Raw genomic sequence first — 21,441 nt, 5'->3', positions numbered from 1 at the left:
TCATCTTCATCTGTCCAGCTGCCTGCTTTCATGAAATGGCAGGGAATTGACTATTAAAACTCTATGTCTACATCAATTTTGTTTGAAACTGGTCAAATGCTAAAACATGAAAGATGAAGAATGGAAGAGATAAAGCTTACAGACGCCTTGTTTCCTCAGTAATCGTGCTAAAAATAGAATTAAGTTCTTTATGCAATAGTATTGGGTGAAGCAGGCAAGTCAACAACAGGACCTTGACACAATATCGCTGTTCGAAGTCATGAACGATAATTAAAGATCTAATCTTTGCTGTCAAAAAAAGAACGTGACCACACTGAATGATTAACCAAACAACCAGAGATTCTGAGACACATGAAAACAGATTCAAAACATAGTGGGGGCTGAATTCCATGCAGTTTATTGGAGATTTTAAAAAGCATAGCATGATCTCCATCTCTGACCTCTCTCCCTCAGTGAGCACATCCTTGCAGACAACATATCAAGGCTTTTACAGGGATGCATGTTACTTGTTAAGCATTTTGGAAAATGCTCATGCTTAGTATTCAAATACATTCACAAGCATTTGTAACACAATTTGTAATACAAGTTGCAAGAGCTGAAAAATTGTGTGTAATGATACGATCCAAATCTCAGTTAAATCAAAGCTTAAACACAGTATCTGATTTTGTGGCCTACAAATCCACAACAATATGACAAATCAGAGACTGTACATTGCAAAACCAAAACCGTTAGTCCATTGAACCATAGTGTTGAGGTCAGTCCATTGCAGGAGAAACAAGTAACACAAATTCCAAGTTAGTATAAATTTCCCATTCCTCTTAAAATAGAAATAAAAATCAAACTGAAAGGTAACTCAATAAACCGGTACAATCACCCCTGTTCACACACACTCTTCCAGTCATGGTTTTTCATCTGGTTCTACTCTTAGAACACTCTCCCCGTTTCACACACTAAAAACATTGGGACAGATGGAGGCAGAGACAAAAGCAACAAGTTTCTTCCCATCCCAACTCACCCCCATTTTCTTAATATCTCCAAATCACATTTTGCTCATGTAATACGAAAGACTACCTTATTGTTAATAAGTCAGAGAAACATCATCCCAAGAGATAAAAATTATGAAAGAATGAGCAAATGAAAAAAGAGGAATTTTAATGGATATATGACAATTTTGCACTTCATTACTAATGAGTTGGAACAGCCTAAATATCCCAAGATAATTACTTTAGCAAGCCTGGGCTAGACACCAGGGAGAATCTTCTAATAGTGTAGGTAGTCTGGGAGCATTGAAATAACATTCATTCATTGGTAGATTTTAACTATTTGTTAGATAAACATCTATCAAAAGTCATATAATTTTTGTTTATTTTGCCTTAGGATAATGCACCTTCCAATATTATTCTCTACTATTCAGCATAGTAGCTTAAATTCAGAAATCAAACCCTGCAACCCTACTTGTGCACTGTCTCCGGCTGCTTCACTAATTTCATGATAGAAATGGCAAAATTCAGATGCCTTCAAAGAGTGTAATGGTTATCTGTCAGTTGTCCACAGAAAAGATCACAATTCAAAACAAAAAAATTCTCTACCAAGCGCATCCTAAAAACACAAACCTGACTTTCCCTGATTTTATTAGCATTATGTTCAAGTTTTCTTAATGGCAAGAATCTCTTTACCAAATGCTCAAATTAAATTAAGGTAGGCATTTAAAAACCAACAACAAAACCTATCCAGCTTGACAAGCAAGAAAATTGTAACTGAGTGCTACAGATTCATAATACAAAAGAGCTGGGAGTGGTTACTTTGCCTAATGATTCTTCACTTCACTAGGGGACTGTAAATGATAACAGACTGACAAGTAAAAACTTGCTGTATTTTCATCAGGAAACAAAATGGTATTTATGTAGCAAATGAGATTTCTGCAGAAGGCTGAGGGCTGGCACTCTTCCTTAAGGTACATATCCCATCCCAGCTGTTGCTTTTGCAGTACTTCCTCTTCAAATATGGAGAAACACAAGATCTGTTCTTGTCATGGAGTAGCCTACACAGTTTTCATGAAGCCAAACTAATTACCTGTGGCCCATCTGGTTTAAACCAGTACAGAAGTCAAGAAGTAGAAACATGCCAACAATTAAATGACCTGAAAAGAAAGCATGAAATCCCAGCAGACACCTACGGACAAGTGAGCCTGAAAACTGCTGTCCTCAGAGCTGAAGCATGCTGACAGTCTAGTCTGCACCACTTACACTGTATTTTTCAAGTAACTTAAGAATTTTTACCTGAAACTCTTAAGCCAACATAAGAAATACATCTGTTTTGACAAAAACAATCTGAATACCAAAGAAGAAAAGGTTTCTTTCGACATTTGTATTTACTGTTTCCATTTTCGAGGAGGTTAACTGCTCTCCTTTAATGCTGTTTCTGTTATGTTGCTTCAGCCTCTTCAAAGGAGTCATTTAAGCAAGACTATGAACATCCACTGTATCACCATGTGGTTCTCCTGATTTCCAAACTATTCTAGTGCCTTTCATGACAGGGCTTAATGCCCAGGCAAGCCATGCTCCAATAACAGAGCACCATGCAAAACAAGCTTGTATCCTGAAGCATATGAGCCTAACTTAAAAACGTCTAACACACCAAATGCAGGCTTAATTCCTCCTTGCAAAAATTAAAATGCTCTTTTGTTTTTTGGGGTTTTTTTGAAAGTTCTCCAACTTCACACTGAAACTGATGCAGTAATTGCAGCTGGCTGGCTCAGAATTGGTAGAGCTGCAAGTGCCAGACCTGGTGAAGAATACATTCCATTCTTTCTTCTCTTTGAACATCATTAGTTGACCTACAGATTATTTTAATGATTCTCCCTAGTGGGAATACAAAAACTGATGTGTACACCTGCTTCAGCACATGTCACAGTGCAGTCAGACCTTGGCTGCACTAATTTTATAAAGCAAGGCAGTCTTTAAGAAGCCACTTCTACGAACAGATTTGTTCCTCTTAAGTCCTTTCTGAATCTGTATAAAATGCACTGAACCTTTCATGGCTGCAGTCAGAGCCATGCTGTACTAAGTCGGCAGCCCAACAGCAGCAAAAACAGGGAAGTCATCAGTGAGGGAAACAGACATAGTTTAGAGTCATTAACAAGCATCCAAATCTACTGTAGCTAACAGAATTCAGTTTAAAAAGAGATGTGACTGACAGACCTGTACTTTAAGCCTTTATAAAGGAAAGAAACAAAACCCATGAGCCCAACAGTGTGACTCTAAGTATGATTCAATAGTATTACTATAATTTGAAGAGGTTAGTAAACTTTCTCCAATAACTGTTACTCAGTAGTCATTTCCTAGACAGTTTTCTGCTCCCCTCAATATAAACTCAAATCTCAAGCTGTATCTTGTGATCCAAGTCACACTTATTTCACAGGTTCTCTTATATGCAACGAAAACTATTATGTCAGTCAGCTAGCCTTGACAGCCCACTTAAGAGTCATTTCTATGCCTTCTTGAATGCTGAATTTTAGGCACAGAGCCCTATTTCAAAATCTCTTTATATGCAACTGTACTCTCCATATTCCTGACAGTGCCTTTTTTTTTTTTTTTAGGATACTCACAGGAAGACTGACAACGACAGGAACAATGGAGGGCAACGTGTTATTATCAAGTAGGCACAACAAATTGGAAAATGTTCATAGTTCTCAGATTTTCCTTCCCAAGTCCCATTTCTGCATATTGCCTGTCCAAAGAGAGTGTCTTTCAGCATCAAATTTCTTTACTAGCAACAACAAGCATGGGAGAGCATACTTGGTGTATATACTAGGTAGTTCTACAAGGAATACACACTGATCATTTTTAGAATTGCTTGCTCTTATGTGACCTCATTTGTCAAATTGGAAGGAAAAGTAAGAAAGATAATCAGATGTATAGAAAGATCAGAAGAGCGCAGAAAGAGTATTATTGATTCCAACAAAATAAGATTATTAAGGCCAAGTTTCGCACAAACATTTTAACCTTTCATAATATTAAGTGTAAGTATTGGTAAAACAGAATCCTCCTTAATAAATACTGATCTACAAAGTGGTTTTTTTTTCCTAGTATGCTGTTATTTGACATAATCTGATAATTTAAAACTCCATCTGAAACAAGTAATAGGTTTCCTGCTGTTTTGATCCCTGGCGTTATCTACTTACCAAAATTTCAAGGCTTTACATTCTGACCTGCATAGTCCTGCCTGAGAATGATTTTAAAAGTATGCGATGGTTCCTATTTCACTCTGAAACAGAGACATCTTAGAATTTAATTGAATTTATTTACCATATGTTATCAGAAAAACTACCTTGTTGTTTACTTGCATATTCTGCACCACAATTACCACTTGCTTAGAAATGCTTCTAAGGAAAACACTGCGTATACTGGAATAGTGAACCCACAAACATATCATTCTGTAAACACAAAGTTATGGCAAGGTAACTGAATCTGCAGCAACATCTGAGGATGACAGATTCCTGGTGAAAAACACAGATTAACCTAGTAATTACAAATATCCATTCAGAACCAACTTCTAAGAGACTAAAACACTTGTTTCATTTATCATATATGCAAATCACTGGTCAATTGTGGCATCCATTGAGCTGGGCAACTGTGAAGGCAACAAGCAATTTTTCATCATGTCCTCTTCCTACTTTTCAGCCAAGTATGTATGTATATTTATAGGAATGGAGGAAAAGAGCATAACAGTGCAAAGTAAAAGGAGGTACAAGTTGGCTGCCCTGCTGCCAGTCTTTCCCAAGAGGCAGGGTAGCAAAACTAAGCTGATATCCATTGCTACTGGAGAGCAGTAATGAAGACTGCATAGATTCTGGTAATTTTCATTGCACAGCAGCTCTGGAAAGAAAGAGCTGAAGCTACTTTAGACAGTCCTTCACATCCGCAATGTTTTTTCAGCAAGAATAAAGAATAGCCTGATTAGCTAAAAATCTTAGTTTTGGAGAAATTAAGTTTAGAGGTGGAAAATACTGACAGTACGTACATAGAGAAGCTTCAACTAACAGGGAGAGAGGCTGTAGATTATTTTTTTTTCCACTCTTACATATTCAAATATCAACATACAAAGTTAGAGATGCTGCTGTATTTTGAATGAGGAGCATATATTATATTCAAATATTTGATGAGAGAAGCGTTTTGGGTTCCTGCGGCTTCCAAATGAATGCAGCTGCAGTACTGCTGTGCAGCTCAAGAAGCCAATAAAGACAGACAAATTTGATATGGATTATTTGCCAGGACTGCAGTAGCTTTAATAGGCTCTTTTCAAAGCCTAGAATCTAAAAAAGTGAAAAACAAAAGACATGCTCAATTGCAGATTTAACTGCACGTGTTTCACCGGCAAGTGAGCAAGACTTCTGCATAGCACAGACGTATTTTGCAAACTCTCTGAAGACCAAACAGCGTTACTGTGCAGTAAGTTGAAGAAGCTGAATATCCAAACTTCTGGTTTGCAGGCTGTTTTGGCACGAACTGGGAATCCCGCTTTTCAGCCATCTCTGGTTCCAGCTGCTTAACAAGTGACTTTCATTAATTCAGTTGCCTGGCTTTCTTTTAAAGTTCAGAGAGCAAATGTATATTGTTTGAGCATTTTCTTCTTGTATTTCTCTGAAGAGATTTTACTAAGCTTAGCATAAGAGAGGTAGTAATACCTTGAACTTTAGCAAGAACATTTTAAAAAGAGAAATCACTTCGGAATGCTGGGCGGTGTCCATCCCCCAAATCCATTGTTAAACACCTTGATGACAGCATAAAGAACAATTCTAGGATTTCTCCTAATACAAAGGTGGATCCTGATCTACAAAACTTATAGTGAGGTCTAAGAGACAGCTGATTCCCACAACAAATTAAAAACACAAAGAAACATCCACCTATTCTGAACAATGGTCTAATGGTGGAAAACCCCGTTACATAAGTATCTCTTCATGAACTGCAGTGACGCTAGAAAAAGCTTCCCAACTTCTCCAGAAAAGTTTTCTCTTCACTTTCTAATCCACCAAAAGAACTGTCTTTAACAAGGTAACCGTTCAATGAACAGTTTCAATGGCTGCATGAAAATAAGCATTGTCAGCAGGTCAAGGGAGGTGATTCTGCCCCTCTACTCTGCTCTTGTGGGAGCCCACCTGGAGTACCACGTCCAGCTTTGGAGTCCTCAGCACAGGAAGGACATGGACCATTTGGAGTGAGTCCAGAGGAGCGCGAAGTGTTCAAGGCCAGGCTGGATGGGGCTTTGAGCAACCTGGTCTAGCGGGAGGTGTCCCTGCCCCTGTCAGGGGGGTTGGAACTAGATGATCTTTTAAGGTCCTTCCAACTCTAACCATTCTATGATTCTATTCTATCGATGAAGAATGCCATTTCAAAGTACCAAACAAGACAGCTAGTCTTTTCATGACAAAAAAAGACTTGGATATCTTCTGCCCCCACTACTACAAAACCATACCAAAACCAGTACAGAACATTCCTCCTGACCTTGTTCGGGAATGTCAACAGATCCAGCTCCTGGAACAACGAGTATACTATAATGAAGATTCTCAAAATAATACTAAGTGCCACTTGAACATAAAATGCTTTCTCTTTAATGGCTTAAATCAAAAGCACTTTGAGGCTGAAAAGAGGAAAATTGCTGAATCACAGTAAAACATTGTCAAGGCTTTATAATCTCCATACTCTAGAAACAGTGATACAGTAATAGCTCTTGAGATATTTTCAGTTTTTGTCAAAGTCCCTTGCATCATAATGCATAAGTAAACCAAAAATATCCTCTGCCAGCAACTTCTCATTGCTTTTAAAAAAATGTAGCGTCAAGAACACTTAACCTTAGTATAACCCAAATCAATTACAAATCTTAAGACTTCAGACTGTTTGATATGTAAGAAGTGCCACGAATTTCAACATTTTTTCCCCAGTCAAATGATATCAGACACAGTAAGAAGCAGCAGTTAAAAATGATGGTTGGGATATAACTGCAGTTAGCTGAGAATGGCTGGGAAGCAGAAACACACTCTGAGATGCTGTGCTTCACATACAGATGTCGCAAACTTTTCAGAACAATGAGAAAACAGCCAGCAGGATATCTGACAGGAAATGGTTTGTCATAGACTTGTTTTGTCAATTTTAGACAACTCATGAAAATTCACATCAGGTTATAAATTTAACAGTACGAGCCTCTTCAGTGTTTTAGACATTATGTTGGAAATGTTTACTTGTCATTTTAATTCACTAAGGCTAAAAGCAAGCCCGTAAAGTCTGAGTTTGAGAACAGATGCCCAAAATCTCTCCATTCCTCTACTGTGTCTGCCCCACCCACCCTTTTTTAATCACAAGTAAAAGGAAAAAATTCTAGATTTCTAGCTTACCTAAAACTTTACTAGGAAGGCTTAACAAAGAAAGCCTTCAAAAGTACCTATTAAAAAAAGAATAAGGCTAGCTTGAGTCCTAGGTGTATCCCCTGCACAAGGAGCTACCCATAGCTCTTCAAAAGAAACAGGGGGAAGGTGTATTTGTGAATGTTTGCTTTGTTCCTGGGATAGAGGAAGAAAATTTCAGAACAGAGCATACTCTTCTTCTTTCTCACACTGGCTCAGCTCTGCTTCCTTCCACTCTTTTGCCAAATAAGAAGAGAGTGTTGCCTGAGTCTCGCATTACTTCTGCCATCCAAAGAAATTAATAAAGGTTCTGCCTTCCCTTTTCTCTTCACACAGCTGTGCATAAACGGCTACCTAAATGCATCAAGTTCAAAATGCATATGAACATTACAAAATTTTCCTACGCGTTTCTACAGTGTTTTGCCACCTGACGTTATTTGTTTTCCTAGTGCTCAACCTAAGAATTCTTTATCATGAACTAAGAGCATTTTTATCCTTTTCTTCCAAGCTGATGTAAAGACCAGTGGATCACTGTCACTTATACAGCCCCTGTTGACGTATTTGAAGAAGTATTGTCTCCTGACACTCTTCTCCTCTTTTTAATATACTAAATACAATTCTTCAAACTTTCCTCAAAGGAGACATTATCTATACTTCTAGCTATTTTTCTTGCTTTCCTCTAAACACTCTCATTTTTCTACATCCTCCTATAACATAGTACCCCAGACTCAGTTTTCCACGAGACCTGCCTAGCACCAAGGGCAGAATAATTCCCCTTTGTCACCCTGAAAGCTCCCTGTCAATCATCTCAAAATTAAAAGTGTCCCTTTCCCTATGTTTCACAGCACTGCTGCCTTGGCATTTTGAAATTGCCTGATCCTCTTCCAAGACGGGACTGCCCAGAAAGTTTCCGTGCATTTCCATGTTTTACTTCTCCCTCCTTAAAATAGTACTTTATACCCATCTTTACTTAATCCCAGGTACCTTTTAACGTTTCTGGAATAACTTTAAGATCTGATCACCTCCTGTTAAATGTTTACTTACCACTCTGTTATTTTGTGCAAACTTAATCCACCAGCCTTACTGTTTTAGGAAAATGTTTTAGGTCACTTCCATAGGACATATATTGCCCTACCACTTATTTGGCCCAGATTTTACAGGGGTCCAGCAAGACTGATTTTATACTGCACATACAACAGGTCTAATGTATCCAGAACATACTAGACTTGCTAGGCACGTGTCACACAGTTGATCCATGCTGTCCTATACATTCTGCCCTATGCTATATGGATACATATTTCTTCCTGGAAAATCTGAGGGCCACAGCTTAAAATATGTGGTTCAGGGAACCAGATTTTAAGGAAGATGTAGGAGATTTAGAGAGGGTCCAGAGAAGAACGATCCAAGGTCTACAAAATATGACCCATACTAAAATATTAACAGACTTTATTTATTCCATACAAGGTGTGGTGACAGGTTCCACCTGAAATGTCATCTCAGTCCAACAGTTGCACATCTGCAGTGGACTATTTTAAGAAAGCTGGCACTTACATCAAATTCATACTAAAAGCTTTTCTTTTAGAGATGAAGAACCATACTTCCTATTTCCACTAATGCTTCACAGTCCTTCTGCTACATGTGAAACCGTGAGGTTAAGTGCACCTTTTATTGGAGACAAACATGCTGGGTTTTAATTTAAATACTACTTTGATATGTACTATCAGAAACTGTCCAGGAGATAACAATTTATTCTAGCTAAACTCTATGCAATTTACCAGTAGTAGTATTTTTGAGAACTTCATGAGGTGAAGTGATAGCTGCAATGATTTGTTTACAATTTGCTTCATTTTTACTAATAATCCCTGACACCATGTCCCATAAGATTAAATGAAAACATACTCTCTGCTTTGTACTGGTAAGCACGTTATTAAGACATGGTAAGTAAAATCAGCAGCTATTTTGCATACTGTTACGTAAACCAAGGATCAGGGCCTCATATATATCTAGTATTACCATGCTAGACTTGATAAAATTACTAAAATATAAAGCTGCCTTGTGTTACTTGAGGCTTCTCAAACAATTGAAACAATCTATTTTTAAAACTGTCTTCCATGCATTTTAATTATGATTGATACATACAAAACTCCAAAGTTTTGGAGATTTTAAGCAGATATTTTATTTTTTTCCAAAAATGCAGCAGGTTTTTAATAGTGACAAAGTAACAAGTGCTTTTTTGTAGCTTCATCATATACTCGGGGTATGACAAAACAAGCTCTTAGTATCTTAAATGTGATCTTCCTTAAAAAAAGACTCAAAAAAAATTCTCAATGGCATGTCAAATAAGTCGAGATGCTTCACTTGTTTACTTGAGATTTTACTTTTTCTCATTTACAGATTCCATACAACTTCAAGAGATAAAGAATCATCTGCTATTCAAGGAGCAGCTACTGTCTTGTAATCTAGAGACAGGTGTTTTAAAAAGGATATCCATCACACATGACAAACTTCTTGATGCATATCAACCGTCAAAATGCAAGTAAAGAGCACAGTGTTATATTAAGAAGTGACACAGACAATGCCACTTTTTATTGCTGCTTTGGGAAAGGATTATACTTCAGGGGACAATAAAAGTCTGAGAAAAGTGGCCACTAACAACCTGTCTGTAAATATGGAGTTATTTAATACTGTGTTTAGCAAAACTAACAGCTTTTAATGACCAAGTTGATCCTTAACAGTTACACTGTATGTCTAGTGTCTATAATAAACTACAAATGCCAGAAAGGCCACGGTTATGCAACCACGGCTGGATTCAGAATCCCTGTGAAGACAGCATCCCATCTACAGCTCCTGAGAGCTTTTTGCATGCCTTTGCTCTTTCTCAGGACAGCAGGAAAGAGGAGCATTACTGATGCTCTGTCCAATGACAGCTCATCTAAATAAGCTTAAGAATTTCCTTTACTCATTGTTTTCTTCACAGTAACTGAGAAATACCACAGATAAAATGGTTGCTGAATCTGGACAACATATGTAATAATCTAGTCAGATTAAATTCAATTTACTTGCAGACAAGAAAGAGTTACTATTCAAATTCAAAGCCTCCCTTTTTGCCTTTGACAAAGCATCCCTAAAGTATTATAAAGCATGCAAGTATAGAGAAAAAAACAAAAATAACCAACTTAGTCCCTGTGATGTATAGTTTTAAGAGAATGCATTCAACCAAATTTCGAGTCCCGTTGCCTTTTTTTTTTTCCACAGTATATTTAGGCATCAAGGTAGTTCACTCCAGCACAGCTATTCTATTCAGAAAGAGGTTTGTGATATCCATATAAAATATTCACACAGCTTTCACCAGTATGATTTCTGCAGTACAATAATGACTGAAGTACACATATTTGAGACAGGAATTTAATCAAACCCAGGATTAGTCAGCATAAATGGAGTTACCATCACCAATGGTAAGAATATGCCTGGCTACCCATGCCCTTTTAGAAATGGTACTCATAGAGTTTATACATGCATCCATATCCATGCATGTTAAAAGCAGTAACACTCTTAACATTTTGAGACAATCTGTTGAAAGACAGGCTGGAAGTCTTCAGCAAACCATCTGCTCTAGCAACCATTTACATAACGCAGCAATCCTAGCACCTCTCTTCAAACATACGCAACCACAAGTCTCCCATCCCAAAGGATAGTCACAGTATAACACATATAACACATACACTTTTTAGAGCATAGCTTTGGTTCCTGCTGTTCCTCTCTCTTGCAAATCACTTATGTTTGGAGGAAAATCATGCAATTCCTGGACATCAGGTGGATGGAAATACTAACTATCTCAACCTGTGTTTGCCACAACGGTAGCTCTACATGCATTTTCTGTGACAGCAAAGCTTGCTAGAGAGATTCCTGTCTCCTGATCAGCCCCTGCACACATTCCCACACCTTGATTATACCAGTGCAACCGTCTCTGGGCAATGCTGTAGACAGATATATAAGAAAATGCTGTAAAGGAATATATAAAATGTCTGGATTTAAAATACATATATATATATTTCTTCAAGTGAAGTTTTCTTTTAGCCCAGCACACTTCACAACCAAACCAAAATCCAAAGGCTTCACGAGATCCTTTAGTTATGAAAGCAAGATTCAGATGGAGGATCAGTCTCACATAGTCTTTGTTTGCAAAAGCTGAATTTGAGAAGTTAAAGAGATAACCCAATATGTTTCTTTCCTGCATCATGCACTCGATCTCATGTGCAATGCTGCATTTTCCAGCTTGTTTGTCCCTGAGCAAACCAGTATTTTTAGCTCTTAGAAGTGTCTCCTTTCAGATAGCATTTGCTGCCAGACTGCTTTGATCTTAATGCGTATCAAAGGAGTCTAAATTACAAATTCCTAAATAAACTGCTTACATTTAACTATACTCTCTCTTTAAATTTTAATCAGGGTAGAGCACAAAAGGAACAATGTTTCAACTCCTAGCATCCCAGCTGGTTAGGGTATTCCACACACAGCTCATGTCTCCTTTATCAGTCTTTTGCCAGCTGCTGAACTCTAAAATATTATTTGATTCTTGATGATACTTATTTCCATGCCTTTTGCTGTGTTTTTGATTAACAGTCTACAGTGATTTCAACAAATAAAGACTATAAGATGCATTAAAACACACTTTCAACCGTGTGTAAGATTTGAAACCCAAAGTGAGTTTCAAGACACAAAGAATTTGATAACACGAGATATTTTATACACAACGGGAAGCACTTTTCAGTTGAAGCCTTGTTATCCTATAAATCAAAAATTTTCAAGTACAGCTACTATCTAAGAAGTCAAGCAGTGCGAATGAATATTTCAGGATTCTGCTTATTGATATCATTAAATCCAACGTACTTCTACTCTTTAAAGCATGCATGGACATTGTGAACGTTTTAGGATGTTTCTATAACTGATGAACACAGTTTCAGCTGCCTATTTACTCAGGAAGTTAAAGTGTTTTTTCTAATTAACTCAATAGGAAGACAGACAGGTGGCTTATATAACAGTATCAATTGAAAAGAATGTGACTAATGCATTCTCCTGGGCAATATAGGTTTATGAATAAATCCCAGAAACTTTAGGAATACAAAAAAGAAACAAAATAATTGGTTTAGAGGAATGAGACTTTCATATTCTTTCATATAAGCTATGGGTACTATTTCCCACAGCTAGAGAACAGGAATACTTCACTACTCCTCTACAGATAAGGCCATATAGGGACACGCATGTAATACATATTTCAGGTTAAAAATTGCACTTCAGATAGACAGCTCTTCCCAGCTCTAATAGGGCATCTCAAAATCCCGGTTCAGAAAGGTTTTGGAACTATGAACCCACTACCCTGTCAATATGCAGAAGAGCAGCAGGAGGGGCAAAGACAACACAAGGTCCAAATCCAAACCTCAGTGTGGTGTTTGACTGCAAATAGTCCTGAAAGATACAGTTAACCATAACAAAGCAAATTCTGGTCAAGGCAAAATGTTTTTAACAATCCAGAGGACTTATAGTGGCTTCAACTCTTGTTTCAGGATTTAGAAAAACCAGACTGTAGAGCCCCCTATGACTGTACATAAACAAAACAGATTTAAGTCCCTCTGGCTATGAGACTGAATCCGGTAATGTCAATAGGCATCACGATGAACAGGAATCTTAAGGTTTGTACTGCTCTCCACTTTCTCCCTACCACCAAAAGGAGCAAATGCACTTTAATGTGAACACTGTTCACAGCAATTTCTTAAATTCTACCAGAGCATGCATTAGCATTTTAAAAAGCATCTGTGTGACGAACTGACTGATAAAGCATTTTAGAAAAATGTTTTAAAGTGTTCTCCTTTGCTTTATCTGTACTAGACTACAATTAATAGCAACAGAAAATTACTTTAAAAAGGAGCTATCAATTGTGATGAAATGTAGATCACAAGAGGGCAGCATGAAAGATTGGAGTAAGTGACAGACAGAAGAGAAGACATAGTAATTTCTTATTATTTTTGACAACCAAAGCAGAAGAATCCCAAGGTATTTGATATCACCACTGAACATCCATATGACACAAAGGCATAACAGCCCACAATTTTCCAGAGAAATCTGCAAGAAATGAGAGTATTAATGGTCTGTGAATGTTGCAAAGGTTATCTCATGATCCAGAAATAGATATTTAAGGACTTAGTTTCCATGTCTTTATTTTTAAAGAAATACTGCAGTTATTGGTCTTTGGTGCAATGAGTTAATACAATAAGGCATATAACACTTTGGCTTACTGGAAATCATGTAAGAGGACAACAGCGTAGTTCAGTTCCTGAAACCTTCTCTATAGTAGGAAGTTTTACCAGCAAAGCCATCCATGCATCAGAAGAAGTTCCTAAGCATTTATACTCTGAAGCAAATCTGAATGACTCTCAACCTTGTCTTAACAAAGAAAGCTGGCTTCCTAAGAATCAAATATTACCAGACACAAAAGTGGCTCTCAACAGCCATGCAAAGACATCCATGACAGTAAGGAACAACATACCTCCCCTACAACACATGCGATGCCTCATACTGAGAAACAGGGCTGATTAAAAGCTTCTTCCTTTTTAAAATCCTCTGTATCTTATGGCCTGAATTTTCTTTCAAATAATTCTGTGGTGGTCAAGTGACTACTGCCTCGAACTCAAGAATACCACATACAGAAAGGAAGCCTCTGCATAACAATTGTAGCTGTAATGTTAATAAGGCTTTTCTGTATCAAGTAGATAATTTGGGCTGTCAGACCATTAAAACATTAAGTGGATGAAAAATAAATTCTTGAGCCTCTTTATATAGTGTATTCCATTTTGAGCATTCCAAGATCTGGAGTGTAGCAGCACGCAAAACTGTGTGTATTCTGACATGGGAAGACCATGGAAAACACAGAGCACAAAGAAGAAAAGGGAACAAGCCACACCATGTCTAGCAAAAAAGAAACAGCAGCATTAAGTCTAGTGTTGTCCTGAGACTTGGATCTACTTTCTTAAGGCCATAATGCACCAGAAACTAAAACATGATGCAAAAAGCCACCAGAACTGAGGTAGAAACACAGGGGCTTGAGTAACAGGAAGGAATCTCCTCAAAATGCAGGTAGGCTGTCAGAGCCCTTCAGTCCCTAATGAAAAGGGCTTTACAAAGGTATTATTTTACAGAACTGTCTACTTTACCAATTTACATGAAATTTATTTTGTTTGCTTTTGTCCTTGTCTTCAACACATTGCTTCTCCCTCTCTGCCTATCAAAATTTAGTGGCCAGCCACACACAGAAGCAAAGGGATTTTTGCATTAAACTAGCTACTTCATTTTAAGGATATGAAACAGCTATATTTTCCTCTGCTGCACAATATAAAGCAACAAAAACCATCCTGAAGAACATAGCTTTACAGAAAACAAACTGCAATCAGATTGCTTCAGCTATTGAAGAACAAAATCACAGATAGATATTAATCTGGGCTTACAATCTTAAAATGGTAGAATGTACATATCCTATATTCAGGAATTGGTTTGTACCGAGTTCCATCACTAACCTACAGAAGAGGTGGCGTCACAGTTGCAGTACAGATGCTAACTGACCTCAGCACATAGACAACTTTTTAGTCACCTACTACAGGGTCCCTGAATCTTTTCAGCAGGCAGCATTTAAGCTTAAGATACCTCTAGGCAGAAATGCTTTGTTTCTCCCTGGTGCTACTGGACCTCCTCACAAAACTCAGCAAAAACTTGAGACCATTGCAGAGAAAAGTCCAGACGCAGAAGAGACATTTACAAGCCTGTTCAGGCATTCCATTTTCTCAGCCTTTTTGGCACCTTGAAAGTGAACGTACACTGAAAGATTGTGACAGCCTACAAGAAATTTAGGAGGTTGTACAACACCATCCTGAAACTGTGCTGTTAAACTGTCATAAACCATAGTGGCTGTGAGCCTGTCCATACTATTATATAGCCCAAGGTGAGAAAAATAAGACATTGTAATATTTTTCTTCAGGTGCCTACTAACTCATCTGAAAAATACCTAATAATGGCTCTCTATTTAAGAGTGACTTACATTACTGAATTTTCACGTGCAGGCATAAGGTTGCTGAACAGATTGAAGGAAAAAGGAAACCTGGAAAAAAATAATCTTGCATTGCTGACTATGCAAATATTATAAGTCTTCCCCAGTTATCATGATCAGCAAGTCAAGACCAGTAAGCCAAACACATCTGCATAACCAGGAGGAGGTACGTCCTGATAAAATTCAGAGATAAGGAACAAGCATAACATAGGATTTGCATGTGTCCCCCATAGGTCACCTATTCTGCAGTTAGCAGAACATGCTGCAACATACTCAATTACTTTATGACAACAGTTTCTTGCATGTAATCCTCTACAACAGGTTATGTTTCATTATTCTGCAGTTCCATATGGCAAGAGCCCACACCAAACCTCTTAAAAACAACTAATAGGGATTTGGAGCTTCTCACTCTGACAGTAAAAGGCCATCGCCGATGACATACACATAGCTTTAACATTTTGCCTATCCACAGCGTTAACAGGGCAAGTGTAGGGTCCTGCACCTAGGGAGGAATAACCCCATGCACCAGTACAGGTTAGGGGCTGACCTACTGGAAAGCAGCTTTACAGAGAGTTACTTGGAGTCCTGGTGGACAAGTTGACCAACACCTGGACGTGTTCCTGTGCAACCTGCTCTAGGTGACCCTGCTCTGGCAGGGGGGTTGGACTAGATGATCTCCGAAGGTCCCTTCCAACCCTTACCATTCTGTGATTACCTTTGAGAAGCAAGGAAAGGGGAAAGTGGAATACAGAGATTCAGAACCTGGTAGTTCTTAGGGTAAGACAACCTTTACTATCACAAGTCTCTGAAAGGCATGACATATTCCTTGTATATCCTTGTAGCACTATTGTATACCATAAACACTCTTCCACAAGGTAGCACAACAGATAGCTATGCTCATGATTCAAGAATACCATGCATCTTTTGACCTGGAAGGGCATCCAAATATGAACAAATGTTACTTAATTGGCAGATGGATACTGGCAAAACTCTTGCTAATAAAGCTGCATAGCACTGGCATAGCCCACATTTCAATTTGAAATCACAATAATGAAGTCACATCACTCTGCTGGTATTCTAAATCACCTTCCACCCTTGTCTTCAGTTCTATCTGCTCACTCTCACATGGATATACTCACTGATTGATCACACAAAACCATGAAGGACCAGATACAATCTCCCTGAAATACCAAAATACTGGAGTACCACTTTCTTCCCAGATAAAGACTAGAGATACTGTAAAACCGTGATTTTTCAGTTTTACTACAGATCACTTGGAGACAATGTAGAATCTTTTCCTAAAAGTGTAAAAACTTCAAGAGGATTCAAATTCCTTCCACATATAATGAAATTACATTCTCATTTTCCAAATGGGTTTTGTTTTTTCAATAAATACAATCTTAGGAAGTAAATCTCTCTCTGCTATAAACAGTGAAAGATAAGAACTGCTTACTGCTGTCGAGCCAGAAGAGCATACAAATGGTTATATCCATCAGATTCAAATCATTGCACAAATAAACAGAATCATTAACAATTCTAAATATTATCCTCTTATGAAATGTATTTTCTGTACATACAAACTACAAAGTCAAAATAAATAATTTTAAAACCCCACAGCCCTATTACAGATATAATTCCTTCCTGTAGCTCTGTTTTTCTTACTTAAAGAATAACTACTATCTGTCATAGCTGAAATTGTGCCCGGAGGCTCAGAAGTTCTTTTATATGCTACCTTTATGACATCCTTTTCAATCCTTGGCAACAAGTCATTAAACTCCACAACTGTTCCTGGAAGTTCTTACCAGACATTTTGGGTTAACACCACAATAGAAGGTCCCTTTGCAAGTTACTTCAACATCAAAAGTTATGAGATATATATGAACGCACATAGTTACTAAGACTATTCAGTGCAACATGCATGAAGACATGACTACCAATCAAACTCGAATAATTTCTTATTCATTTAGGCTGCATAGCTATACACAAAGCTTTGAATTTATTGTGTATCAGACAAGAAAGTATCTCATCTGGAACCTGCCACCTAAATAGGAATACTCACCCTGCTGCAACTGCAGGAGGGATGACCAGTACGAGTTTAAGTTGTGCTTCATGCAGAGCTTCAGAAAGGTGAGTGAGCAAGTGAATCAACTCCCTGAAATATAAATATATTGTTAGAGGGAAAGGCAGTAAAACCGGCACTACATATTGGCAATAGCAAGTTAACAAGTAACTATAGAAATAATTGAAAACATGCAGCTGGCAAGAGAGCCAAACACATTTTGTAGTGAATGATCATACCAGAAAAAAAACATTAGGAAGATTGATTAGAGGTTTACCCTCTTCCAGGACTAAGAACTTTGAACTGCTGGAGACAGTCTTAGTTCTACTGGAACGGGTGATCACCTTGGGGCTAAAATGTTTCTGAGTTTTATTTTAATCTAATTATGCACTGTTAGCATGTAAAACCAACATACCTTATCAGAGCAAGTAACCTCTTGAGGTCATATTCAGTAAAAAGAATTAAATCAATAGAAGAATCAGTAACAGTTCTGAAACAAGCTGCTATTGAATAGATTCAAGTTGTCACTCTATTACTACACATGAGGTCTAAGAATTTGTAAAGATGCTTTCACAGCAAGACATGCAATCTTCAAAGGATATTTCTGAAGCTGTATTTAGAAGCATTTCTGATGCTTTTTTCTGTATAAATAATCCTTTTGTTTCAATATATTACTGTATAACTACAAAATAAATGTTTGACAATGTCATATTTGAAGTATCACCTTCCATATGCATCATTTAAAGTCTTTCACAAAAGCTGATTTTCATATCCATATTCTAAACATTTCAATAGGAAAATAAACTCAAAAATTCTCACTTAAACTGTTTTTAGTCTTCCTGATTTGAAGGGTGATATTAACAGAAAATCCTTCAGAGACAGACTGCAGAAACAAAAAAGTTTAATGGCTATTGTTATCTTAAGAGGAGTCCAATATTACCTTCAATTTGCACTATAAATATGGCCCTTCTGTGTGCCTTCCGTAAGTCATTTGCTTTTTCAGAACAAAGTCAACTTTGATATTTATCCACTGGCAGGGTGGATCCACAAAGGGAGTCAGACGTGATACTAGCACAGAATTTTAGATCTGTTCAGAACTATGCTTAAACCTGAACCGAGCAGAAAGCAACTTCGCAACCCATTCCAGTAGGCTTTAAGTGCTAAAAGCATGAACGTCAGGATATACATAAGCAATCACCCAAGTTGTTTGCTCCACTTAAAATGAATTAGACCTGAACTCTCATAAACAAATTTTGGTACTGTTGTGCCTTTCAAGGCAGTATTATCCTAGAGATATTTTTCTGAAATCATTGATCTTCCAACATAGTTATCCATCTCAGTAATGATGCTTGACTTTGACAACGTAGAGACTATCCAAAGGTAACCAAGAATTTTAATTTTCCTTGAAATGGTTTGATGTTTGATGAAAACTTCTTAAGGACGCTACAAAAGCCATTACTCTCAAAATCCTGGCAAACAAACAAAGCAAGTTTTATCACTTTCCCAATACCATCAGTATTTTGTGCTTACAATTTGAGAGCTGGCTGTGCTGAACAGCTCTTGACAATGAACTGTCACACTGCCACCTCTATTTCTCTTTTGGGGGGAGACAAAAGATTACAGGAATCAGCTTTTGGTCTATCTGCAGCATGTGTTTCTACCATTCTTGCTCTGGGAAAGTAACATCTTTCCCTCCCATTTCCTTATCATATGCATTCCATGTTAAGAGTGGCATGATTCAGACAAATCAATTATAGCAAAAAAGAATCCTTTTCCATAGGAACGCATTAAAAAATTACAACACTAAACTAAACAGACATTTATTGATTCCAACATAGACATCACAGCTCCCACACGACATAATCTTATCAAAAACTATAATCAGTATTAAAACGAGCTAAGCCTTCTTTCCCAATGATTCTTCTTTCTCACGGCTAAGTGACCTTTATAATTAATTATGTCCAAACTGCAGTGTGAGTGCACCCTTTATTAGATGTCAGAGACCCTGCATATAAGACAAATTTGACCAAAGAATCAATTCCTCTGGCACTGAGATTATTCTACACTGTTCATCAGCAGGGATCTCTCTTCTCTGACAGCCTGCCTTTGCTACCTGTAGGAACTTGAGGAACCTGTAGAGAGACCTCTACACCACGCAAAACATTTGCTGACTTTAAATTTAATTATTTATAAGGTGAGGAGACAGAAGGAGAGGCCGAATAGGACAAAAGAACCTAACATAGGTGCAAAGCAAGATAACATCTTTTTCATTTAGAAACAAGGCTAACACCCTCGCTCCCACTCTGCATCTTCACATATCTGCCTCAGCTCCTAAAATTTTGCTATCCAGATAGCAATGCTTTGAAGCATAAGAAGAAAAACAATTGGAATTATTTTGAACAAGATGCAGAGAAAAAATAATAAATCAAGTGAATATTAAATTCAAGGTTTCCCGCTTTCTTGGCAATGTCAGACACTGGTGGTCAGCCAGCAGAGGAAAAAAATGTATCCACGAAGCAGTGACACACCCACAAAAACAGTGACTACACAAAAGCAGTCGTATTTTAAAACTAGAGAGGCACACAGCACAGAACCACAACCTACAACTGTAAATGAAGGACAGAGATTTGTGGCCTGATAAAGGGGCAGGAGTGCAGTTTGGATTGCTGGTTTTATTTTGTAGGTAGCAGACAGGACTCGAACTAAAACCAGACTCCATCAAAACAGCCACTTCTCCCACCACCAAATCTTTGCAGTATAGCTCTGGCCAAAAAAATAATTAGCTTCAACTTCAAGGAGAACAGAAAGAAAAGGGGTAGCTGGACAATTGCATATTCTTACTCAAGAAACCCAGATTAACATCGCTCACTAACCTGTCAAACCAGGTCTCTGGGCCCTGAAAAATTTTTAGCAAATCAGACAGGATTAATGGTTAAAGACTTAATTTAGGTTCCCTTCCATTTTTCAGCCAAGAAAGATTATGTAAATCAAATGTACACTCTCCCCCTCTCCCCCAAACAGCAATAGCAGAATGTTCATTTATTGTGTGCTATAAATTAAAACTTTACTGTGTCGCTACAGTGCTTTCCAGCGTTTTAAACACAATATTCTCCCATATTACCAATGGTAATTTTGAAAGAAAAGCTACTGACATTTTAAACATTATAATGAGGTGCAGGAAAGTAGGAATAGAATCAGTCTTCCTGAAAAGGTTTCATTAAATATTTACCAGAGACTTCACCATTGTCAAATTTAACTTCAGAGTAGCTACTAAAACATTGGCAGCTGTAAGACTCTATCTTGAGCTAATTAAGGTCTACTTCATTCCTACTATTTCATGCCTTCTGTTATTGCTACTATTTGGTAGGTGAATTTTCCAAGTGTTCATGATTTCAAAGTATCTTGTTCCCTATAAAGTATGCAGACCTTCAAATCTTCATCACCTAAAGTTTGAGGGAATCTTATTTTTTCAGAAGTCCTTTTTTCTGGCATTGCTGGTCTATTGTGTTTGGGACACCTTGTACTACAGTTTACTTCAGTGCACAAGAGTGGGCTGCAGGTGTATTTGAAAAGCCTTGCAGAAGACACATAAGGCAGTTACAGCCTTCCCTTCAGTTACATGACCCTTCATAACTCTGCAACTTTCCAACTTCAGCCACTTTTCTGCACAAGTTGGTATTCAGTACTCCCTAAAATTTATGCTTTGTCGAGAAAATTGGACAGAATAAAGCTGTCTGCTTCAAGAAGAAATTGCCCTTTTGTGCCATTTCATTGCCTAGTTAATACCAAGAAGCTGGAGTGAATTATGGCAAATCTTTGATTAATAGATTAATTTTTCAGGGACTAACATGAAGGATAGAACTGCCAGAAAAGACTTTTGCTCCTATACTC

At 37.6% G+C, this 21,441-nt stretch overlaps 1 protein-coding gene across 3 annotated transcripts in view; it reads right to left on the bottom strand.

Annotated features, from left to right (window-relative positions):
- CHID1 (chitinase domain containing 1) overlaps positions 1-21,441 on the bottom strand; it is a 117,665-nt gene that overhangs the window by 80,354 nt on the left and 15,870 nt on the right. For all 3 annotated transcript variants that reach the window (XM_063334113.1, XM_063334112.1, XM_063334111.1), the window contains one exon: positions 17,551-17,643. In XM_063334113.1, coding sequence (XP_063190183.1) covers positions 17,551-17,643 — 93 coding nt within the window. The remainder of the gene's footprint in view (positions 1-17,550; positions 17,644-21,441) is intronic.

The sequence above is a fragment of the Chroicocephalus ridibundus genome, chromosome 4 (assembly GCF_963924245.1).
Source record: "Chroicocephalus ridibundus chromosome 4, bChrRid1.1, whole genome shotgun sequence".
NCBI lineage: Eukaryota > Metazoa > Chordata > Aves > Charadriiformes > Laridae > Chroicocephalus > Chroicocephalus ridibundus.
The sequence above is the reverse complement of the archived record's forward strand: the minus strand, read 5'-3'. Positions and strand labels throughout refer to the sequence as shown.